Source organism: Mycteria americana, chromosome 1 (genome assembly GCF_035582795.1).
Source record: "Mycteria americana isolate JAX WOST 10 ecotype Jacksonville Zoo and Gardens chromosome 1, USCA_MyAme_1.0, whole genome shotgun sequence".
In the NCBI taxonomy this organism is placed as follows: Eukaryota; Metazoa; Chordata; class Aves; order Ciconiiformes; family Ciconiidae; genus Mycteria; species Mycteria americana.
In genome coordinates, this window is record NC_134365.1 from 75885672 (window position 1) to 75911069 (window position 25398).

At 42.3% G+C, this 25398-nt stretch overlaps 1 protein-coding gene across 3 annotated transcripts in view; it reads left to right on the forward strand.

Moving 5' to 3' along the window:
• The window catches only part of IRAG2 (inositol 1,4,5-triphosphate receptor associated 2), a 39996-nt gene that overhangs the window by 5654 nt on the left and 8944 nt on the right, over positions 1-25398 (forward strand). Inside the window, exons 8-26 of one of the 3 annotated variants that reach the window (XM_075506628.1) lie at positions 1143-1193; positions 2350-2427; positions 2977-3033; positions 5130-5189; positions 5299-5363; positions 5453-5552; positions 7190-7321; positions 7584-7685; positions 11162-11325; positions 12932-13046; positions 13482-13644; positions 15856-15917; positions 16857-16922; positions 17914-18022; positions 19197-19344; positions 20162-20243; positions 23678-23724; positions 23808-23872; positions 24000-24116. In XM_075506628.1, the coding sequence (XP_075362743.1) occupies positions 1143-1193; positions 2350-2427; positions 2977-3033; positions 5130-5189; positions 5299-5363; positions 5453-5552; positions 7190-7321; positions 7584-7685; positions 11162-11325; positions 12932-13046; positions 13482-13644; positions 15856-15917; positions 16857-16922; positions 17914-18022; positions 19197-19344; positions 20162-20243; positions 23678-23724; positions 23808-23872; positions 24000-24116 (1783 nt within the window). Of the gene's footprint in view, positions 1-1142; positions 1194-2349; positions 2428-2976; positions 3034-5129; positions 5190-5298; positions 5364-5452; positions 5553-7189; positions 7322-7583; positions 7686-11161; positions 11326-12931; positions 13047-13481; positions 13645-15855; positions 15918-16856; positions 16923-17913; positions 18023-19196; positions 19345-20161; positions 20244-23677; positions 23725-23807; positions 23873-23999; positions 24117-25398 lie in introns of those variants that run through there. The other 2 variants (XM_075506637.1, XM_075506636.1) reach the window with 2 other exon arrangements.

Here is a 25398-nt window from a genome sequence, read left to right on the forward strand (position 1 = left end):
GTTCTGCCAGAAGTTCATGCAACTTTTCTAGAACCAGCAGGGACAGGAGACTCGGTTCAGATGTCCCCACAAAAGAGTCATTTCCGAAACACCCCTAGGTTATGGGCAATGTCCATATGGGCTGGCAGATGTGATGAGGGCCTATCAGAAACCTGTCCATTCTGGACTGACAGCTGGAAGCCAGGCAGCACACCTTGGAGTGTCTCAAGGAGCACAAGCTGCCTACATAAGAGCATCTGAATTGCACCCCAGGTGTCTGAGTAGCAAAGCCTGCGTGACTGTAAGAGGTGTAAGCTGTAAGAGCCTGGTAACAAGGCTGATGTGGCTGTGGCTTTAGCAGGTGTTGCCAGACACCAGAGCGTAGGTTCTCTAGAGAACATATGTTTGCGTCGCTGCCACGCGTGTTGTTCACGCTACAGTGGCATCTCTGTGTCTTGCTGTGTGGGTGTAGCTGTAAATTGGTGTTCCATAGCTCTGTGCACTGCTGATGGTGGGTATTTAGAAATCAAAAGTTTTCCATGCCGAGAAAGAACACAAGATTTTTTTTTTTTATGCTATCTTGCTGCAGTGTGTGTATGGTTTTGTTTTAATTTCAGATTACATGCATAATTCACCTTCTGAGAAGAAGATGGGGTGGGAGGGAGAAATATTATTAGAAGTTTTGTAGTTGTGCTTTTAAGTCCCTTAGTTACTGTTCCCCATGCAATGGAGGCACCAAGTGGGATGCTACTACCTTTCTTCATGTCTGATATGAAAAAAGTGTGGTGTGACACATAGGCTTTCCAGATTTGTCTTAACTCAAGCATGAGCACGACTAGATTTGCTCCCTCTGGCCTCGAATACCTCCTTCCTATCATCCACTGGTCTGACTTTCACTCTGATTTGACATGCCTGTGTCAAACCCTTCAGGGAGGGTTCATGAGCCGGACCAGCCTCAGCACTCCCCTTTTTGCTGTGCTCTCTGAAGCAAAGGAATGCAGCACTACAGCTTCATGTTGGGCCCTGGACATGTTTGTGGTCTGCTGCTTTTTGGCTTAGTTTGGCTTTGAATGTTAAACATGACATGCTAAAAACAACTGTTTTGTTTCTCTCTCTCCCCCTCTCTCTCTCTCTCTCTCTCTCTTTTTAATAAACCTGATCAGGAAAAAGAAAATCAGTCTCTCGTCATCAAAATTACTTCTCTCCAGGAAGAGGTAAAACAAATCATGACGTTGCAAGTATATGTTCTTGTCTAGCTAAAAGCTCGCCATTAAGAAATGAAATGTTTATCAGACTTTGAAGCCTGACATGCTGATTAGGTTATCAAAATATCTTACATTTTACAAGGATGACTTATAAAACTTTATATCTTGAAGTTGCACTGTGCTTCAGACTTTCCATTTGCTGCGTAAGTAAGGAGACAAGGTTGGGGAAGCATGGGGGACAAGCACAAACAGCCCTCTGTCAAATCTTTAGAGACAAATTCCAAATATGTCTAGTTAGCACAGCTATAAATATACTAACTCTATATTGAAACAATCTCCATCTAAGACTTTTTTCATTTCATATTCATTTCTGTTTCCCTCCTTTAAAATCCAAAGAAGGAGCCCCGTATAGAGCTGTAACTCCCCCCCCAAAAAATGCAGTGGCTGGTGGCTCCACTCAGATGGATCCATTGACACTGGCCAAGAACCTACAGGAGGCTTGTAGGGAATATACTCCTAATGGAGCTATATCTCTAGGTTCTCTTTTTTTTTTTTTCCTTTTTTTTTTTTTGTTAAGAGGAGAGCTATTCATTCTTACTCTCTTTTATTTATTTCATTAAAGTAAATATTTTATAAATGGGCTTTTATCAGGTGATAAAATGTTTTAATACTTACAGCCTGTATTTTAGACTATTTAGGATGAAATAGAGGAACAGGTTAAATCATGCATAGTAATGAAAAGAAGCACCTCATGGATTTGGGAATCTATTATAACAACGTGGTAGTCATTGTTCTTTGCATGTTTACCATGCTCAAGATTAGTCTTTCCGAAAAGCTTGTAAGTCCAAATAGCTATTAAATTGCATCTTTATATAACAATTCTCATGCTGCAGGCCTGAAAGCTTTTCTTTAGCTTTCTAGGTCTGGTAGTGCTTATAAATCACATTTTGAGGTTTTCTCTTTCAACAGTGCTCTGGAGAAAAGGGGGGGAAAAGGAGCAGAAACAGTTTCGGTAGGGCAAGAAAATACAATGTATGTGCATAAATGCTGGTAGTGCTTTAGAGTAGGCAGTAGCTTGGGGGTGGAGATGTCATTTTGCCTAGTTTCTTCCAGGAGAAGCTGTCGATCCATTCAGCTGTGCCTAAACGCTCTGTATCTTGTTCAGAATATTAGGAATAGCATGGACGCCGATGGACTTAAAAAGAAGATTTTGGAGCTGTCTAAAAATGCAGCAGAGCTTCAAGTAAGCATTTTGGCTCTAGGAGGAACATAAAGACAGCCTATAGTTTACTCGGGTCTAATGAGGGGAATTTCAGCCTCTGGAAGGTAGACAGCCCTGAACCTGTCTGTAGTAAAGAACTGCAGTGCAATCGTGACTCGGACAGTGCGACAGCTTTGACTAAAAGTTGCTGTCTGGAAGCTAAAAACTGGGCTAATATAAAGAAACCACAGTTTCAGTCTTTCCCCTAAGTTAAACTTTTAGGAAACCTTTTCCCGGCTATTTGGGAAAATATATTAGAAAGTCATACTTTGGCTGGTATTACTGAAACTATTGGCCTGCACGCACCACAGGAAACAAAGGTGACTGTGAAAGCTGGGAACGCTTTCACTTCTAACTAGGTGCAAGATTTGAACTTTGAAACACACCATGCAAGGTATTCAAAGAAGAATTTGATTCTTCTAAGCAAAGAATCTCGATACCCTTTTCCCCTTCCAAGCAGGAGATAGGAACAGACTTGTGTTACAGTGTATACTGATGACTGGAATTATTTTTGATCTTTTCATTCTTTAGATCCAAGCACATATGTATGAGAGCACTGTGGTGAATAAAGAGGCAAGCTTGATCCAGGTTAGTTGCTTTTACTTCGTTACTGTCTTGACTCAAAATACTGACTATGGGATGACTTGTAAAAAGGCAAGGCAATAGTCTTCACTGTGGCACTTTTATTTCTACTGTTCTCACACTACAGAACCTGATCCTATAAATGGCTTCAAAGTAGGCGAGATCTGCTTTAGGACCTGGTTATGAGTCAGCATAATTAAAGGTTTCAGGATTTTGCTTTTATTTAAAAAAAGGAAAAAAAAAATCTCAACCCATAAAAACAAAACAAACTTGCAAACTTCAGAAAAATGTACAGAAACTTCTAAAGGCTACTTCCTTCAACAATTGGTAAAAGAATGTACCTGCAGAAGATCCTTCCCTTCACGTATTTTACTTAAAACATTTAATTTTTGTGTCAAACTAGAAATGGTGATTTGGAGCCCAATGGAAAAGCAAATTTGTCCTTTCTCATTACTGAGGTGTAATTATCTAGGCTTTGTTGAAGAGTGAACGTTTCTGATGTTGTTTTTAAACTTGTATTTTGTATTAGAAAACAAAGGCATAAGACTACATAAAGGTGTTGTCATTCTCTAGATTCATGAATTATGCAAATAGCCTTCTAGGCTAATGGGTTTCTATTTAGCAGAACATGTTCTAAATCAGCTGATGAAATATTTGACTATTAGGCTGTCTGCAAAAATGAGTGCAGCTGAAATCAAACAATGACAAGAGAGAACCTACCTTCAGTGTGATCCAGCTGATAATTTTGTAGCTGGGTGTTTTTTTTAATTTTTTTTTTTTTGTCAGAAGCAGCTTAAGGGCACAAATGAATTAAGCTATTTTTTTAAAAAAAAAGTTTCACTTTCTCCTCTTTCACTTTCTCCTCCTTGAATGATTCAAAGCTTTTGTGGCCTCTGTAGTATCCTTTTATTTTAAAAACGCTTTTTTAGTCTATTGACTAAATGGGAATTTTGAAAGCAGACTGCTAGATTGCATGTTCCTGTAGATAAAGGTGACTGGTTTGTATAACCTTGAAGAAACTGATGTGGAAAACTGACTTTCCTTGTTGGCATTAGGATCTGTGGGATAAGGGTTTACCTGTAAGCTAAAAAAAAAAACCCCTCTCATAGCTCTTAATCCAAAGGTAGATTGGATAGGCTTGATGGTCACTGAAAATTATTATGGCAACCTTTCTTTTCCAGGCCTGCAGAAAGTACAGGAAGATAGAAAATGCTTTAACTTTTTTCCTTTTAACTTTCAGCACCATACATCAGATGTCTCTGCCAAGGCCAGAAACCTAGTTCTATAACCCCACTCTTCCTGCTTAGCTTTCTGTGTATTTCATCTCTTTCAAAAAAAACTCAACTATTTTTAAAGAGGAAGAGTAGGAAGAAGTCATAAAAGGGATGAGAGGACCAGAGCTCGTATTTGAAGTTCCTGTTTTCTCTAAGAAATGCCCCGCTTGTCTGTGCAGCGCCTTGTATTGTAATGGCATAACGTGACTGAAGCCCATTGCTAGCTTGTGACGCTAAGAAAGCTGCTATTTCTACTAACTCCTCAGTCTTACCATGAGGGCTGATACATCCTCTATCAGCCCTTCCGTTACGTGGCGTTCAGTCTGCAGAGCCCTACGCTTTATGCCTTTAATCATGAAAACTAATGAGAGTAAACTCATAACGTTGCAACTTGTTTTAAGGGTCAGTTGGACTGAAACTCATGCCAGGCATAATATAGTCCAGGTTTTTAGCTAAAACTAGAGTGCTTCTGTCTAGTTTAATCTGCTACCGCTAATACAGAAACCAGGTAAGTAATAAATTAAAACACAGCATCTGGAAAGAGGTTTTGTGTCTCCTTAATATCAGGAGTTACATGGAAAAGGTCTTCTGAGTGCTTTCTTTTGGCCAATATGCAAGATAATTGACTATATTCTTCTAAATTTTGTATGTAACATAATTAGGCCGCTGCTCAAACCTAAATCGCACAGCTTACTGCTGTGATGTAGGACTGAGTATAGTGTTATTTTGGTTACAAAGCATCATAGCCGTAAGTATTACAAATGCACTTCAATGTGCTAGTTGTCGGGCTGCGTGCTTTAAAGGTCCTTTTCTCCACAATCTCTGCAGAAGGAGCAGGACATCAAAGAACTGAAGTTAACCATTGTGGAGTGTTCCTCAATAATAGAGGTATGGCACAGAGTTTAGTTCTTGACTATGTGAGGGGAAAGCATGCATATCCTATGCTTGTTCTGCGTGACTGACTAACATTCTAACTAGGTCTGATGCTATGTTTTAGACTCTGCGGGCAGAAAGAAATGAGCTGCTGGAGAACATGCAACACATGCAGCAAGAGCTGATCTCGTGAGTATTGTGAACAAGTCCCAGGCAATGCAGTTCATCAAAAGTCAGAAAGGGCTGATACTTTTCTTTTTTTTTCCTGCTTCTTTTAGAAATGGGTTGAGTTTCCCATTGATGTCTAAATTTAGCAGTAATATTCCCGAAGGGATGAATTCACTGCACTGTGAACTGGAACTTGCTCAGTCTTCTGAGGTATGAATCAAATCTTTATTGAATCTCATCCCAGTTGTCTTGCATCAGTAAAGGAAGAACAAAGCTCATTCCCTGTAGATCATTAGATAACCCTGGAATTCAAAGCCATTAATCCTAGCACGCAAGCATAGAATGCGAAGGTTGCAATATTGTCCCAAGTACATTGGAGAAAGTTCAAAGAAAAGTAAACAAAACACTTGGAGATCTAAAAAAATGAGACCTACAAAGTAAATCTGGAAGAGCTAGGGTCATGCATTTAGCTGGCAGAAGAACAGACTGATAGGAGAAGATAGGAGTTTTCAAATATACAAAGGCTATTATGATGAAGAAAGTAACAGTCTGTTTCTTCTTGTACTGCCTACACTAGACATGAGCAATGACTTTCAATTGCAGGAGGGGAGACTTCTTTTTCCTTGAAGTCTAATGTAGTGAAAAAGAAAATTAAGCATTAGAGTAAGCATCTTGACAAGGTTGTAGAGTCTTCATGTAATTTATTCTTTAGAAACTCTGATAAGCATCTGTCTGTAGGTACCTTTCCCTTGCCCCTCAGCAGGTACGATGGAGACTGATCTTTAGAAGTCCTATCCAGCTCTCTTTTTTTTTTTTTTTTTTTTTTTTTTTTTTCCTGCCCCGAGGTCTTTGGATGGTGACTCAGAGGAGAGCAGGAGAGGCAGCCTTCTGATGAGTCTGGCACAGGCTGACAAAATCTTAGTACTGCAGTTGGTTTGGAGTTGCAGTGTCCCCCATGCCCTCTGCAGAATACCTGGCAGGTGGTTTGGTGACTTTTGGGAGCTATGCTTTTGATCAGACACACTTCACATAACACTGGAAGTTTGGTCTCTAATTTACTGTTATCATAGCTTTTCCAGCGAAGAACTACTGGAAAAAAAAAAACAATTTACATGTACATTATGGTTTTGGTTCAGATTTTTATCTGAGCTATTCTGTGCCCATTTTCCTCAAGACATTCCATGGAGTTCCACCCTTCCTTACAGTGCTGTCTTCCCTTCAGACGCAAGCTGTGCAGCAGAGCTGATAACAAATATATGCTATTGTAGTGATTTTTTTCTTGTAAGACTTCACCGTGCTGCTACTTGCTTTTGTATGTGGTGCATTTGCAAAGAGTTAGCATTCACAACAGAAGAAAATCTACTAATGGACTAAAACTACAGGCCCAGAAATGAGAGGTATACTTGGCTGGGCAGCTCTGTTTCAAAAGTAATGTATTGTCCCCTATGGCAGCTCCCCGCAGCCACAGTGAGTCACTGTGTTTACCTCTCAAATGCTGTAATGAGACACGATTCCACCAAATCACCTGTAAAGCAAGTAAGGGCTCTGCTTATTCATCACTTGGTAAAGCCGCTTCTGAATGAAGATAACTAATTATTGACTTCCTCTTGCCTACTCCTGACATGGAAACTTACATTGGATCACTCGGCAGCTTGGCTGGCCTGCTTTTTTTAAATCCTCATGACATGATGGTTTTGAAAAGCTTTTACAAGCTTCAAGTTTCGGTAGCTCTGACCTTCTGGTAAATACGATGCAGGGATACTTCAGAAAAGTCTAAATGTCACTGATGCTGGTTTGTAATAAGGAGATGTCAAAATAAGCTAGCTGGCTCTTCCATCTCTTCAAAGATTACCAAGACTGAATGCACGTCCCTGGATGAAACACTGGACCGTGAAGTGCTGGTTTTACTTCAGGGACCTGAATACGCAGGAGAAAAATTTAAGACTATCATGCAAAACCTGGTCAGTGGCAGAGCTTATGTGAATAAGGATGTAGTCTATTAGCCTTTTAATTAAGATTTCTACGAGCATTGGTAATCAGATCACGTTTACTCCTTTTGAAAAAATAAGAATAGCTCCTTTGGGGGTGGAGATGGGGCCATACTTCCTCTAACAATATCACTTGGCACCTACTCTGACACTGTAACTTAGAACCTGGGTAATTCTGGGCAGCACTGTGTCAGGCTAGTACTAGAAATGCCAGGGTTTGATTTTGTTGTTGTTGGGGGTTTTTTTTCCCCAGGAAGAGGAAGCCTCTGAAGCAGAGGAGCTTGTCATGACTTCTTTACAATGGGTAAAAGATCCTGATGTGAACGTGCAACAGGCTTGGGAAAGAAAACTTGTGGTAAGTAACTGTTTCTCTGAAGCTATTTTATGAAATAGTGGGGCTGTGCAAAAACTTAAGGTGGGTATCTTACTGCTGCATGCTATGTGTATTAATTACTTGAGATCGTAGCAGTCCATTTGGGGGGCAGAGGTGGCTGTATGGAGAGAAATATCTTTTGTATACTTTTTTTTTTGAGGACGAGGAAGGGGATGATTGTTTTTCACTTAAATGCTGTGCTTTTCCTGGCTTGCCTTGTGCAAGATCTCACTTTAAAACTATGCTTGAAGGAAAGGGCAGATGAAGCAAGTCTATTTGAAGGGGAAAATGAGGTCAGATGACAACGCTGTATTGCGGGAGCTATGAAGCTTTTCTGCCCACTGCATGTTTCTGTGTGCCTTGAGCACCCATTTTGCCCTGTGCTCCGAATCTGACTAAGGCAGTGGATGGTCTCTCCATCAAGAGGAGGAGGGAGGTGGCTTTATAACCAGACTTCCAAATCAAAACCTTCATAGGGTTTGCTTTCTTTTGAAAGGCAAAGTGTTCTGCTTTTGCTGGACACACTCCATAGGAAAAGTTTCTACAAAAACCTATTTTACAACTTAATCTTGCGTAATGTATTTTTACTATTCCTCATACCTCTTGTGAGCCTTGGAAGTAAAGACTTTTGCTCAAGGTAACTGGCAAAAAGAACTTCCCCATGTGGCAGCAGCAGTCTGTGGACACAGCTCAACTCTCTTGCTCTTGTTCCCTCCTCCCCTCCCACGTAACAGCACGGTTTCTGAAATTTTCATCTTACTGGATGTAGCTTTTTCTCTAACCTGCTCCTTCTTACTAATCTGTTGTTAGGAACACTGCTACAGAAAACTCTACCGAACTTTATACTAATGCTGTCTTTTGGCTTCTTAACAGATGCCAAAACCTCAATTCATCCCACTTGGGTAGTAGCAGGTGGCACCACAGTATGTGCTGCCTTAAGTTGTTGGCTTTTAAGCAGGAAGATACCCTTCTTTTCCTCTAGTGCTGCAAAATGTTGTAGCTGACCCTCTTCGTTTCTTCTGGGCAGGCAGGAGCAATCATTGGAGCCATCCAGTCCTGCAGCCTAAAAAGCCTTTTTAGGTTTTTTTTTCTTTATGTAAATCCCGAAAGCTTCCCCTTGGAGGAGGTGCAAGTGTCTCTGTCACTTCACCCTGGTGTGACTTTGGGTAGACTCTAAGAAACTGCTGGCTTGTGCATTGCTGTAACTTTTTGATCTTAACTAAAAACTTCCTCCTCCAAAGCTGTCACAGCTGAAAAATGCTTGAAAAATGCTTAACTGAAAAATGCTTAACAGCTGAAAAATGCTTAACTTACCATTCATGTTGGGATTGTATTCCTGTTAAACATGTGAAGCTAAAAACTTTTGGTGTGGGTGTTGGAGTTGATCATGGCAAATGAATCCTATTCTGGCTCCTAGAGAGCAATGAGTTGGGAAACTAAGCTGACAGAGGATCAAGGTTCTTTAAAAATAAAAGGTCCCATCCTTCTGGGACCTGTGGGGATGGGAAGTGACTTCATGTCAAACATACTGTCTTCACCTATCTAGAACAAGCCAGATGTGTGGGAAATATGGTATATGGAGCTGAACAACAGTAATTAAAAAAAAAAAAGAAAGATTCAAAGTATCTTCTTCCACCCTTAGAGAAAGCTTTTGTATAAAAATGAATTAAATCTAGGACCGTGCACTACCACTTGAAGCCTACACACTTCCCCACCATTTCATGTGAAATATATTATGAACATGTTTTGGGGTTTAGTATTTTAAAGTATGTTTTAAAGTATATTATACATAAAGTAAACTTTAAGTGTGCCTGGGTTTGTGTGTATATACATATATTTAAGCATATATAGATGGTGATAGTAAAAACTTTTTCACCCTTCTCCTGCTGGAAGATAAGACTGTGGCACATGTGCCCCGATAAGCCTATACCACTTATGTGTCAAAACCATGCTATTTCTAAGAGCAAGTGCTGCCTGTTCCTTGGTTGAGAAACTGATCTTCAGGATGTGGGCATTTGCACACGGTCACATCCCATGTCAGCCCAGTAAATCTACCTAGCAAAACTGCTCAGGCTCTCTTCTTTTTGTAGCATGATACTTGATGTGCTACGCTTAATGTTGTTCATAAGCTTGAAACAAAAAGAGTCTAACTTGCAAGTAGGTAACGTGGCCCATGTCTGTAGGATTGATGTTTTCCCCTTTGAACTAATGTAAAATCCCAGAAATATGAACCTCATTCTTACCTGACCTCTGCTTGACTCTCGTTAAGCGTTCTTGAAAAGCTGAGGACTCTCTTTTGTATGTTCAGTTGAACAAGGTCAGAGAAAGAGGACTGGACTCTTCTTTCTCAGTACTTTATACTGCAAGTCACTGTTCAGAGAAATACAGAGGATGCAATGTTACTTAACACTTCATTTTTACCATCTTCCCCTTTTTCTTCCTACAAATCAGAGGTAAAACTGAAAGCTTTTGTCACAGGGTTCATCCCTTGGACAGATTTCATCTGCTAGGTGTGCATGACAAAATGAAATATGGATTTATTGGTTTGTTTTTTTTATTTTGCTGTAATAAGAACTCAAATTGGTGCCGATGGACTTAGTCGTACTTTGAGGAAAGTGTCACAGAAGTGTAAATTACCAGTTCTAGGGCTTCTTGTGAGATGGTCATTATTAAAACTTCCCCTTATGAAATATGGTTTTTGTTGCTGTATCTGGGCATCTTGTGATGGAGGTTTTCTGGGGTAAGTTGTAAAAACTCCCTTGTGCACTATGTACTCTTCTGCCACACTTACTGTAAATACTTGCTAATCGTATATTTGTTTTACAAGGGATAAAGGGGAAGAGGACTACCTGTGTACCCTAGATCTGCCCAGAAAGAAAGGCTGAGAGTGGCTTTTGACTTAAAGTACCCTTTGGAAAAAAGTGGGAACCATTTGTCAAATTAAACTTGCATATGGAAGGCTTACATTTTCTTGTGCAAACTGTTATGCATTGCTCCATCTTTAAAAAAAAAAAAAAGTCTTAAAGTACTAACCATTGGCAGGAGTCTAGCCTGTCTGTCCCCACATCCCGTCAGATTCAGGAGTTAAGAAGGCACAGGTTTGATGTTTAGGCAGCTTTGTTAACCTATTACACTGCACAAAACACTGTTTTGTACAAAACGAACACCCATTTCTCCTTTATAATCTCTTCCTTATTAAATTATTCTTCCTCATTTCTCTCTCTCTCTCTGTCTCTCCCTCCCTCCCTCCCCCCTTCCCCAACCAGATGCCGCGTGAGTAGACCACAGAATATTGTCAATCATCCACCTTTTTATTGCTGATAGTGTTGGATGTAGGTGATGATACTAAATGGTGGAGCAGGGGAATGAATTCTCATAATGTAAACTGGGGCTCTGGTTTACTCTCTGGCTCTGCTCCTCATCAAACCCCATGGCAGCTCACACTCAAAATTCCACAGGTTCTCAAGCAAGAACTAGGAGAAAAAAGACACCTTTGGATCCAGAAACTTCATCTCTTGGAAAAATACAAAGAATCCCTAGATAAGGATTTTGTTCAAATGGCAAGCAACCTGAGGAGAACCAAGACAGAGCAACTTCACCTAAGGAAAGAGCTCTCTGCCAGGTACCCCTTCAAAGCATGTGTGTGTCTCTTGTTTGTTGGTTGCTTAGCTGTTTGGTGGGGTTTTCTTGTTTTGTTTTTGATTTGGGTTGCGTTTTTTGTCTTGTGGAACAAAGCTTACTGAATTCTGAAGACTCTTTTTTCACAGAGGAAACTATCTGCTGTTTTGGAGAGAGGATCTGGTTTTAGCATAATGTTACACTACGTGGGAGTTAAGGTTTGTGTATGAAGTAACATACGATGTCGGAGATGTCTTTGAAAACACTAGGGAGACCACAGACTGAGCAGTTAAAGAAAGAGGGCACTGCCCATCTAGCAGGTGCAACCATTAAATAAACTGCTGGGTTTGTGTGAAGCAGAAGACCTGCAGGTATTATTGCTTTGGGAGACAATTGCTAGCCCCAGACAACATGATGTCTCAGTTTCTCAAGGGTATAGCTTCAATGAGTTATCTCATTAAATATGAAAGCATAACTTTAAATTTTAGTTTATTGGCACACAGTTCCTGCTATGAGTTTTGACGTTACAAATACGGCAGCAAAAGACAGCAGGTGTAAACCTCTGCCTGCCCACCTTCCCTCCCCTCCTCAGACATTCAGGAAAGTAGCTAGTCAAGTTTGGGTTTTTTTGCCAGAACAACTAATCTGAATTTGTTGTCTTTGTGGAACCCAGGCTTACTCATAGTGTTGGCCTTCTGCTAGCCTATGCTAATGTAAATTTTTGCCCACATGCCTCTACCTGGGTTTGGGGCGTAAGCAGCTTCCTAGGGCTTTGCATCCCTGAGAGCTAATGCGGAGCAGTCGTACTGCACCTTTGCCTGACTTATCTTCCACTTAATGTTGTTAATGTAGACCTCCCACATGCTCTCCCTTCACTCGGAAAAGAGCTGACAAAAATACTGATGGCTTGGTTTCTTAAAGCTGCCTCTCTGTATCAAAATTTTTTGTGGTGGTAGCAAGAAGGAAAAAAAAAAATATATGAAGGTGAGTTAGAGAAGAAATGGGCAAAGGGTTTCTGCAGTGGAAAAGAAGGGGTTCCTTGAAAGCCATTATTTTTAGCACTGGTTCTGATGGCATCTGCTTGCTGTCAAGTGGAATACCCTCTGAAACACTGGGAAATTAACCTGATGAAGCTGTGTATCGGCAGTAATAGCTCCAGGGTATCTTTTCTGGAATGATTGACTCTATATCCAATTACTATTTCCCCCAAACCACGAGACAATGCATTCTTTTGACCAAATTGCAAAAGTTTGCCCTGCTAAGCACTCGCTCTTTGCGAGTTCTCTGGATATTCCACAAGCTTCCGCTATGGTACCCAGCTGGCTGGGGCTGGCACAGCCGTTGCACTGTTCAGCTGGGGAGAAACCAGGGAAAACCTCCATCCCCTTCCTAGTTCTGGAGCTGCTATAGAAAAGCCTTGTCTGCCTGCTGGGTTGAATTGTGCTTAACAAGAATGAAGTCCTTGGTGCTGGATCCTGGTCAGCTGCAAAATGTGGCAGCTGAATGTGGTTCTTGATGTGTGTCTTGACAACTAGCGTGTGTCATCTCCCCGGCATGCCTGCTCTAAAATGTCAATAACGCGTTGTGGTTTGTGCTCTCTCACCCCGCAGGCAACGTGAGATAGAAACTGTCAAACAGTTGCAAGAAGAAACTGCTGGCCAGGCACAAGCCCTTGGTTTAGAGCTGCAGAAAGCTACAAAGCAGCTTGAGGACGCCAGCAAACAGGTAAGGGGCAGTCTACTTCCTTCTCCGCGGAAAGCAAGCAAGCAGATGCAAAAGGCTACGTACAATGCATCGCTGCTCTTGGGGAAAGGAAATCGCATGTTCAGAATGGAGTGCCTCATTGCAAAACTGGAACCAGCAGAGGAAGTAAAATTTGAGGGGGTGGTGACAACAGTTTGCTGATGAAAGAGGCAGCATTGCATATTTGTGGTGGCTTAAAAAAAAGAAAAGAGAAAAAAAACACCAAAAATAGCTTCCATACACAGTCCACCCCAACGTAAGAATGCAGAAGTTCAGAGGGAGCTTTATCACTTCCTGAGAAAGAACAGATGCAGTTTGGTTTCATTTACATGAACTGTAGAGGCTCCTTGTGTTAGCCAGGCTGCTTTATTTTTTTTCCCCTCCCTTCTTTTTTCTTAAATATTGTTTTGCGCTTAGGCAGAGGATCAAGTTGAAGCCTTCCACTCGGCTTGTGAGGAAGCCGCATCCTTGAAATGCAAGTTAGAGGAAGCCATTTCTGAGCAGCAAAAACTCAAGGATGTGAATGCAGCTTTAACCAGCGTTTGCCAGTTGCTTGAAGAAAAGGTGGAAGACCAGAAAAGTAAGTAACTACTGGCAGTGTGCCAGCACTCACTCTTGCACGGGCAAATCCTTTATGGTTTAGTTTATGGCAAGGGGGAACAGGACTGACCCGCAGGTAATCTGGTAAAATGCTCTGTGGAGTCTTCCCCCCCCTGCCCCCTTCTTCCCCCTTTCTATTTTTCCTTCTCCTTTAAGAGATCTGCAGCTGTGGCATCTGGGCTGAGAATCAGGTGGGATCCTGATGAGTGAGTGTTGGGCTGGACCAAAGCTCCCAACAAAATCTCCAGTCCTAGGAGGCAGGGTTAGTAACTCCATGGGTGGCACTGGCGCTCCCTTACCAAAGGTGCTGTTCCTACACCTGAATAGCCCACCTCATTCCTTACAAAACCATCCCTCTTTCTGAAGCTTCCTGTACCAGAGACATCTGGCTTTTATGTTCTGCATTCTGCTTGCTGCTTGTATTTGCTTTGTGTTTTTGAATAACTGCATGGCACTAGGCTGTTTTCTTTAGTAGAAGGCAATTGTGTCATTGCATCGTACACGTGCAACTTTTGCTACGGAGCCATGGAAACATCATAGTACCTCTTCATCACTTGCTAACATCAACACCTCAAAAGCCTGGGCAGTTAAAGAATGCAGTGGTTTGATTCCAGCACATATGGCTTTTTCTTTCCAAATTCTGGAGTGCTTATCACTTACAGGAGAAAAAAAAAAAATGTTGATGGACTTAATGCCACTGAACGTTTGGCCTCAGGCATGCATTTCCCAGGGCAATGTGACTGATGTTCAACATACATGTGCATTGTAAACAACCTTATGTGAGACTACAACTTGTCTTGTAGGAAAAATTATGTGGGACCCTATGTTTTAGCTCTAAGGCACAACTGTTATGCACTGATGTGGCAGAAACAGCTCCAGACTGTGCTTGCAGGCTTCTGACCAATATTTTGGTGTTGTTCACGTGTGTGTGCTCATGTTGCTTTCATGCTTACTACTTCCTTCAAACTGTGGGGTTGGGTTTTTAGCAAGAGGCGTAACAATGGAAATAGTGTGTCATTTTCCAGCTCTGAATAGACAAAGCTCCTCTGCAAAGTGAGCTAGAGTAAATTAAAAGAGAGATAACCCCAGACATGTGGAAGAGACTGGTGCCGCTGTGACTCAAAAAAACCAAAAACAAAACAAAAACCCCAAACCCCAAAATGCCCAGAAAACACCACCACCCTGGAAACAGCTGAGACTTTGGCTTTAAATGGCTCCAGGTAGTTTGCAGAAATCTTTTTCTATAGATAAATAGAAATACACTGGTAGATGCGTAGGGAAGTTGCAAGGTGTATAAAGAACAGGGCTGACAAACGAGGATGGGAGTGGGGGAGGACAATATTTTATGTTGGTTCCTGCAGAAAGCCAGGCAGGTCTAGTGCCCCTTCTGACTGAAGGGCTGGGTTGTAGTCTCTTCCCCACCAACCTACCCACTCCATTCCCCTACTTCCCCCCACCCGCATGATAGGAGATGAGAATTGAGGGAACCTGTTGGCCAAGGAAGCTACTTCAACCTAAGTCAGCCTGGCACAGCTCCTTCTATGTTTCAGATGTCTAATCATGTCTTGCTACTAATTGCTACCGCCCTTATCCAGTGAAAAAGCTGAACGAGCTATTGAGAGCTGCTTTCAATTTTTGCTTGGGCACTGAGGTGACGGTGCTAATGAAATCTGCTTCCCCCCCACCCCTCCATTATTAGCTGTGGTGTGGAAGCTGTGATAGACTTCTATCAAGGTAGAAGTCACCAGAGGCAGGCCCTGACATTACCAAACTTGAACAAAGAATGTTTCTAAGTATAATGTAAAGCCCGTTGACTTTAAAACTTCTGTACAGGATGTCAAATTGGAAGGACAAATGCGTCTCTTCCAATAAGTTGTAATGGAGTCGTCCGTTTCCACGGGGAACTGTGGCACCTGAATGCTGATGATGTGGGGAAGCATTCCCTCCCTTTATGGCAAGGGGAAACGTAACCACAGGGAAGAAAAAGTGCCCAGTGTTTTCTGGAACTTGCAAAACAAAACGCACTTTTAAAATTCTCTTTCCTGTGAAAAACCGTTGCAGGTATAACTAGGCTAAAGCAACGTGCAATGGGTTTGTGATAGGCAGTAGTCGGGTTTAAAGACACAAACATCTGGCTGCTTGTTATCAAAGTCTAAGGAACCCTGTAAGACTTGTAAATGTCTCTTCATAGCAACTGTTAATACACTACGATGGGAACTGCTGCAAAGGCGACTCTGCGAATTGCTGTGTCAGGTATGATGGTGGGAGAAGAAATGGTAGGCTTGCACAGGAGGTGCTCTGGTGGAAGGACCTCTACAGCTGAGATGAACTGCATGTAATTTGGCAGCATCTGACTTCTTCTTTTCTAACATGTACATAATTGTGGAGGCAGTAAACTGTACGTACTGATCTGCACACTATTATTTTCCTTCTTCAGCCTTCTGGAAAAAATGGGCTAGAACTTACAGGTGTGGTGTTGGTCTTCACTGTAAACAGTTGTTGGTGATCATATCCAAGGGGGCCGAGGGAAGCTTTCCCTGATGCATTGGTGTGATTTGTCCCCCACAATCAGCCCTCTCTTCTGCAGACAGTCTTGAAAGCAAATGTTTAAAATCTTGTAATAAAATATTTCTCAGTACCCAGGCATTGGAATAGGCAGTGAAACAGTTATTACCTTTGCATCCCTCTGTGGAAATATGTTGGAAATTATATAACTCTGGAGTACTTTGCTTTGAATAAAAATACTTTCTTCAAGTTTGGAAGGGGGTGGAGGGGGAGACATTGTGGGAGGACTCTTTTTCCCAACTAGCTCTAGTAAGAAACGTTACAGCTCAGGGTCTGAACAGTCTGGATTTAACATGGAATAACAAGGTATTTATAAAGACAAACAGAAGATCCTACAATGTATCCTAGGCTATAAGAGGGGCATCAGAGGAGCAGAATCAAAACTGTGGACTAGCTGCATGTAAATAAAACTTGTATTTGTGCATAAAGGTCTGCAGCATTAAGGGCTGAAAGTAGCAAGGGGAAACAACTGCATAGTTTTCCTGACAACTGAAAATAGTTCAACTGGATAAAATTCCATTTTGTTCATAATCAGTAGCAGTGTTCCTTCTCTCTTTTTACCTTTTTTTTTTTTTTCCCTCCTTCTTCTATGTCTGCCTGCCTTAAACTATTTCTCTATTGCAACAGTGCTGTGCAGAGTTAGAATCTGACTACAGTCTGCTGCCTGCATCAGCTGAGCCGGTAAAAGGGAAGGTAAGTGTGTTTGCTATGACCACTGCTGAGCCTGTTAAAATGTGAGACTAGTTTTGTTTGTTCTTATTTTTTTTTAATGACCTGAAGGAAATAAATAAATTTCCTTGTGAGAAACTTTGCCAAGTTAAACATTCAGTAAAAATAATTTGAGAGAGATATGTTTATGTATATATGCATGTACGTTTATACACACATACAAAAGTATATTCAAAACCTTATTGCAAAACCAGTTTCCTATTGCTTCTGAACAGCCACTGTGACAACATACAGGCGCTTGATAAATTGCATTTTGAGAAGGATCAGAGGCTGAAGATGGGGCTACATCTTCCAATTTCTTTTCTGTTTTTCATCACTTAAGCAGCATTAGGTCAAACACAGCTGCGTAAGTGTTGCTTCAGAAGTATCCTCTAGCCGCCTTCAGCAGTCAAGAGCAAGCAAGCGGTGGGCGTTCGGGGCAGGGGGTGGTGGGGCAGTGCTCTGCCTCCATGCAGCCCAGCTGGAGCTGCCCTCCTGCTCCTGCTGAGGGAAACCTCACCTGCGTGAGCAGGTGCTGGACACTGGATGAACGTTCCCCTTCTCAGTCTCTCTGGTTGGCTTGGCTTGGCTGGAAGGTTTTGGGTTTGGTTGGTTTTTTCCCCCCAGTTTTTGTTTGTTTTCCACATGATCTGGTTCATTCTGTGGGGTTTTTTTTGGTTTGGGTCTTTTTTTTTTTTTGGTTGTCCTGTCCTGCTCATCTTGCCTGGTCCAAGCTAAGTCTGGAACTAGATACATCTGTTGCAAATATAAAGTTGAATTATTCTACCTCTTCCTTTACCTGTTCTACCCATTAAGGATGTGAGCTTTTCTAGACAAAAAAGCAACAGATGATGTGTTTGTATAACTGTTAGCACTACATTACGTGGATGCAACTGCGTGTGTGGGGGGGGGAGTTGGTGACATTAATGTATTCAGCGTGACTGAACAACAGCAGCACTTTCTATTTTTCAATTAGCAGCTCCATTGCTCTAAACAACTGTGGAGCGAAGAACCCACCTTGTGCACTGAAATTCCCAGGACGCTGCCCGCAGATGTTTCATGCTGGCGTACTACACCTCTTCTAGGTAAGACCTGGTGGTGTTGGCCAGTTTTCTGTCTCTCTCCTGAAATACAAGAAGAGTTGATAGGTGATACAGAACAGTATCACTGGTGCTAAACGTGCTGGTAGAGTGTGGAAAATCTATTGTTGCCTTTAGCCTATTTTTGCATGTGATCCAGGAGACTGAACCATGTTTATGCTTGCAATTAAAAGCCTGAAAAGATGGCTGCCTGTCAGCCTAACAGGAGTCCCCAAAAGCTTAAGGAACTATTGGTATAAATCGTACATCCAAGTATACTCCTGGCAAGATGCTTGCCAGCCTGGATCGGGAGGGCTTGAGTTATGTTCTTCCCGTCCATGCTGTTGACTGGCACACACTGAGATAGCAAGCGATGTCCTGCTACTGAGCTGAGGTCAGACCTGCTTTAAAAACTTGAGTGGGTAACGCAGCTACTAAGAATCAAATAATTGTATTTTGTTGATTTCTCCTTCCTTCACAAGGTGAAGGTGCTTCCCTGCAACTCTCAAGCCTTATGAGTATTAAAAGCAGCCACAGGCAGATAGGCATTGCAGGGCCACAGAACTACAGAGTGCATTTGGGCCTTCATAGACAAAGCGTTTCTTCTAGCAGTAAGCTGGTACAACACAGAGTCTCTTCTCACGCAGACTATAAAAATGCTCAAATGTAATTCTACGCCATACTGGGGGGAAATGGAAGGAGGTCTTGTTTGACTGCGCATGCTCCTTATAAGAGTGCTCTGCTGCTCTGACAGGGCTCTTTCAGTGGGCCAACTCGGGGTGTTCTTGCAACTTGCTGTAATATCACGATCCAGCCACAAATAAGGCAGGTATTCTCGGCTTGCACCAATCAAGTATTGATACAAAAAAGAAGACCTATTTCCCAGCCCCCCCCCCCGCCACACAAACCAATTAGCTACAACAAAGCTGTCCTATGTGGAAGCTTCTATAGCCTGGCTGATGGAAAATCCCCATCCCCGGGTGCTGCAGACTGTCCATCTACAAAATATGTTAAGGCTGCATAACCGAACTCTTTCATACCAAGATGGAAGCTGCCTTATTATAAATCTGTATTCAGTTGGTCTGCTTCTGGATTATTTTAGACTCGGTTAAAAGTTGACTTGTGACTAAATCCAACTGTGCCAGTGACTGCCAGTCTTCACGCTTGTCTCTCTTAACAGATGCTCTGACATTGGAAACCTCATGCCCAAGTAACTCTCCCGTGCACGGCTGGGGTCGGCCTCGTAGACAGAGCTCTGGCAGCTGCCCACTTGAAAGCTGCAACCTGGGACACACAACCACTTCAGATGTGACGTCAGTGGGGTGCAAGTAAGATGGCAGAATAACCTCTTGGGGGTGAAGGGTGGAAGAGCCGACAGTATCTGGCAGGTTCCAAGGGAAAGCTGTATCCCCAGCATATGCTGAGTTCAACAGCAGGGCATCTCTTGTAGGAAATACCGGACACTCGGTGGTCAGCCAGTGGTGTTGTGGGGTAATACTTTGCTTCTATTCGCAAAAGCAACGTTGAAAGTCTTTACTGAAACTGTTGGTATGACCACTAGCCAAATACAGCGATGGCGTTTCCATTTCATGCTGGAGAACTGAGGCACGATGTAGGTGTTCTTGTGTATATTTTCAGTATTTAACTTGCAACTGACACTCCCATTTAGAAGCCAAAATCCTATTGGCTTTGAGGAGTCACTTTTTTTTTTTTTGGTGGCGTTTAGAGCAGGAGTTCTGAGGTCTTTGCTTATCAAGCTGCCTCCCTGGATCTTTAAAATATGGATTGAACTGCTTAAGATTATGAAAGCTAGCTAACTATTGTCGGTGAATATTTTAAAAGATAAGGATGTTCCTGGAGATGCAAAGGCAGGCAGTCTGCAGCAAAAGACTCAGCAGCTCTTGAAGCTTTTGCCACTGGCTTTCTGCAGAGCTGTGCAGTGTGGAGGAGGTTGGGAGAAGGACTGGTGGTGGTTCTTGCTATTCGGGGGAGGAGGGATTGATGTTAGTGATGAATTTGCCTTTCTCTGAGACACCAGCTGTCTGACTATACAGATAGCAGCGACTTCAGTTATGTGCTTAAGGAAAACGGGCAATATATCTCACTGTTGTTTGGGCAATATGCAAATAAACTGTGTATTGCCAGGTGGAAAATATGCTCTGCTGGTAACTATACTGATGCAGACCTTCCTGTTTCCATTACAATGATGGACTCTTCACTTACTGAGGTGAGTGCTGTCTCCGATGCCTGAGATGTGGTTTTGAATGGGTTCAAGCATTTAGTGCCTTACACAGACCCAGATCCAGACTGAGCAGCTAAAAATCAGCACTGCTCCGAGGTGAATCGAGCTGGCAGCAGTCAGCAGGGTGTTGTGACACCTTGTTCTGTGTAGGGTAGTCCCTTCTATTTGGGCAGGCTTCTGGAATACTATAGTTATAGACCTAAATGTCTTCATGTTCACGTGCATCTGGGTCGTGTTTTTAGCTGGGGAGTATGTTAAATGTGGTTTCGAGGCTTGAGACAGTGCTATTTCTGCAGTAATACTCAGTTCTGCCAGGGAAGTCTGAGTGATTTTGCTCTTCTTATCCACCTGCAAGAAGCCACAGGATGTTTCGGTTGTGAATGCTGTCTTTCTCTGCGCTTTCTCCCACGACTACCACGTAACAGCTGAAAACCGACACCTTTGCTGTATGAAAACTTTCCTTCAGCTGATGTGCTCAGATATGCCTTCGCTGCTGTACCGAATCCTGCATCTACAGCTTGAGCTGTCAGTCGGCTTTTCTCGTGGCAACAGCAAGATGAGCTGCAGCTCAGCACACCTAGCTGTGCTCAGTGCCACGATACCCGCTATTGAAATCTAGACCTCAGCCCTGCCACGTGGGGCTTCTAATTAGCTTTACAAACTCCGGTATTGGCGTTGGTGGTGGTGATGGAAGAATATTGGTCAGCGGTTTCTGCGAACCTGGAAATAACCTTTGCAAGACTAATGATAGGCAACCTCAGACCTACCCTAGCTGGTGTGCCGTAACTGCAAGTGTAGCAGTGGTCCAGTTGTAGTGGCAAATCAAGGCAGAAAGCGGCGTGAGGGCAAAAAGTAAGAGTGATGGGGACTGCCTGTGGTTTCGGCACACTGCTCGGCTGGGGTAGAGCAGGTGAGGAACTCCTAGCTTGCGCTGTTACTACTTAAGCTACCTTAAACAGGATAATCTCGAGGGCTCTTGCTTTATCCAGTCCTCCTGGAAAGTCACAGCCTTGCAAAGCTGTTTGAAATGCCTGTGCTTAGCTGCTCTGGAGCTTTCTGTAATCCCGGCTGGGCTCAGAAATGTGATTTTTCCATTTTTGCTTTTTTCTGTATAAACTTTCTGTGTGAATATTCTAGAGGGGGGAAATCAAAATGTTAAAGCTTGCCCCAGAGAGAAGGCAAATGGGCTGTGTCCAGTATCTGTTCTAAAAACTGTGACATGCAGCAAAATTTGAATATCCTTGTTTCATAGGAAAAGTCTCCATAGCTTTTTTCATTACACTGTGTGGTTGCAGATGTGTTTGAGCAGATCGAGCCCTTCAGCATGTAACGAACTCAAATTATTTTGTCAAAGTGTTGTCACCGTAGGAATTTAGGGGCTATCTAACAAAGGAGCTCTTGAGAGCCAGATGAAGCTTGGGCTTTTTATACCCGTTTTGATTTATAAACGTGAGAGATGTATCACAGTCTAAAAACCAGATGATAGGCCTTCCAAATGTTAATGCTTGTTTGGGAGGAGTTATACAAGACTGTGGCCAGAATTTTTCTGTTATGATGAGGATCCTTGGATTATTATGCTATTCAAGGGATGGAAGGGGAAAAAGTAATTAGGATTGTACTGCAGGGCCGCCTCTGACACAATCCTTTTATTAGGAAGAACCATTCTCTAATGCCCTGTGGAAACATTTTGTTAGGAAATCTAGAATGTGGGGGTTTGTTGTTTTTTCTCTTTAAGTGTACCCTGTGCAATCCATGGGAGCTCACAATCCTAATAGCCAGGCATGGGTTTTTAAAAACTGAGGGTTTTTCTTCATTGCAAACAGAAACCACTGACTGTGTGATTACCTGGGGAGGGATAGGGCATGTAGAATAATGTATTGCTCTAGTCAGTTCCAGGTGTTGCAAAGTTTTTTTTGTTTGGGTGGGGGGGCTTTGATTTAAAAGCCCTTTAGATTTCTTTTGTTTTCATTCCAACATGCTATTCATTTTCACCTTCTTCTCCGGTACTCCTGTAGACCTAACGGCCTGAACAAGGCAAATGCAATGTAGTACTTCCTTAAGCTTAATAGAGAATTCAAATAAGAATAAAAATAGCCTGGATTTGCATTAGAGGAAACTTCCGGCTGGCTGGGGCAAGGCTCTGCCAGTGCAGTCGAGCTCTGAGGGGTGGGGGAGCGCAGAGGAGAGAGAAGGCACTTACTGACCCTGGGAGCAGTCGATTGCTCTCAGAAGTGACCGGGGGCCTTGGTCACCTCCTTTTCAACTTTGCTATGTTTCCGGGGTCCTCTGAGGATGTTTGAGGGGGAAGGGAAGAACATAAGTGATCGCTTGCTGATCTGGTTTTTCTGTTGTCCACTTCAGTAGTGTTCTTGGACACTTGATGTGTAGGGAGCTACCCAAAGCTGGCTAGTCTCATACCTTCTCTGCTTGGAGATAGGTTTGGGGTTGGTTTTTTTTTTTTCTATTCAGCACTCCTCTTCAGCAGTGGGTGGAGTTCATCACAAGTCATTACTGACGGAAGCCTTTAAACCTCTGTTTCACCCTGTATTTTCACCCATAAAGGGAGACCAATCTGTCAATTGAATAAGTAAGCTGGAGTTATCCAGGGTGAAATGAGAAAGAGGGATATTTCCTATTCAGTATCTCCCTTGCCATATTAAAAGACTTAAGAGGATGTTGGTTTTGTCTGTGATGTGATAAGACTCAGGTCCAGAACCACGCTGTAGCAGCTAAAGGGACATGAGCAAAACTACATACCAGCCTTTAACTGCTGAATTCCTCTCTGCTGCTTGCATACAAGGAGGAGGCCTGAAGCCTTCTGAACTGGCTAGGTAATTGTTATATATAATATTGAAAACTAGCGTCCTTCAAAGTCACATGCTAAAATGCACAGCACAACATGCAAGCTTTCTGTGTTCCAAATCATCTGCTCATTCAAGCTGTTAATAGTAATGTTTGGGGTTTTTTTTACCTAAATGAGTGTGACATCTATAGCTGAGTGAAGCTCTGTACACCTCACTTGTGGGGTTTGAGGTCAAGACCTTGAAAATGGGTATACCTTGATGCACAGCACTATGATAGAACAGTGGTGTGGTAACATGTACGTGGGTCACTTGAAAATGTGCGTTAGAAGCAAAACGTGAAGTCAGGAACCCAAATACATCTCTATGATATTCCTGAGATAAGATTTCTGCGGAAACATAGTTATCACTCCTAATGATGATAACATGTGAAGCTACATACTGCATGTATGGGTGGCTTTAGACTAGCAGATGAATCTGCATGCACTTACCATCTAGTTCTTCACTGCTGAAAGAATTTAGGCAGAGCTGGGGGAATTATTAAAACTTTGACATACAAATTTTCTACTTGCATGGCAACCCTTTCCCTGACACTAACTCTTCTCTCTTTCTATTAAGGTTGACTGTGCAGAGCCAACGTTACCAGCCAGTCTGATCCCTTCCAGGTCAGGTTTTGTGCAAGCTTTTAAAAGCCTTTATGAAGAATGTATAATACAGATGAGTATCTGAAAGAATTTTATTTTGGCAGTGATCGCTTAACTTCACCCCAAGAAGTTCTTGCATCCTCCTTGGAAAGCACTGCACTAGTGACGGGTAAGCTCTTAATTTGGGGCAGAGACGTGTGAACTTTTTGCACTGAAAGTCTTTGGAAATAGGTATGCTCAAGTCTGTGCATCTACTGAACAGCAGGAGTTCTGTCTTCTGTTGTCTGAATTTATAGGCTGCCTTGTTATGGAGGAAAAATCACCCAAGTGCTCACGTGAAAAAGAGGAAGATGTGCCAACTTCCGTAGCAATGGAGAAAAATAACAATAAGGATCCGGCTGGTCCCGTATCAGGTACAGTAACTGCTGCAGCGCACTCATGCAGTGAGGAAATGGCTTGCTTCCAGCACATCTTTGAAGAGAGGAAACTGAGTACGAAAAATAACTTAATGACAACTTGTGATTTTCTGTTGTTGAACATACTTTTGCCTGTGAGTGCTCTCAACCCTCCCTGAAACTCTGAGTTAGGAATAAGGCTTTACCTGCTTGCAGGAGGCCAGTAGCCTACAGCACTGCAAGGAGTAAACATGAAATAGTGAAATCTCGATGCTCGCTCAGCTGGCAAAACATTGTGTGGGTACTAAACCCCAGGCAATTTTGGGAGGAGAGAGAATGTTTTTATGGTTTTAAAGAGCTTAGTGACACAGCTAGACTGAATAACACTTTCCTCCCTTTCAAAGCTGATGCTCAGTGCACAAGAAGCTGGGATGGGTCAAGAGAAGAGATGAGGATAGAGGCCTTTGTGTATGGTTCTATCTTTCGCTATAGCCGTAAACACCCAGAGGAATTATTCTTACCAGATCTGCTGGTGCTTCTTCCACTTAAAAACTAAAAGCAAAACAAAACTGGAATATGTGTACGCAGTGTATTTAAGCTATCTTAAAAAAAAAAAAGCTGATCTGAATAAGCAGCACAGAATAAGTGTGCATGCTTGTTTGTAACCATTTTTTAACCTTTATCTAAATATAAGACTACTTGTTGTTTCCTGTTTGGTTTTCTTTCTTTCTTTAGTACTATCTTCCTGAAATCTAATTCAGTCCCCTCACTTAAACATATTTTCTTTCTACTAATTTGCCTCTACTGTTAATTTTCATATGTGGTCTTAGGTGCCTTTGGCAAGGAGGAAACAGATATGCAAAACAGACCAGAAAGAGTCCGAATAGCTTTAAAGTCTGAGAATCCTGCTGCCTGTTGTACGTCTCTGAATAGAAAGTGTTTCTAGTATTAGAACAGAGACAGTGATGAATCTCCACTTGTGGTTTTTGCTGGTACCACACAATGTCTTCTGAAGGGGCTTGGGAGCCAGGTCAGATGTGTAGGGCTGCTGCAAAAATCAGCAGGGACAAAAGGGAATGCTAAGCAGAGGTGGTTGTTCATGTGAAGGATGAAAAGAGAAAGCACTTCGAACCTGAAGGTAGGTCTTTTTTTTTCCCCCGTGCCATTTCTTTTGGCTTGCATCTGTGTGGGAGTGTGCGTATGACTACGTAAACAGAAAAGAAAAAAAAAATTGTGGATGTTCTAAAAGGTATAAATAGCTACCAGAGTTACTGCTGCACAAGAAATTAGTGTGACTCTC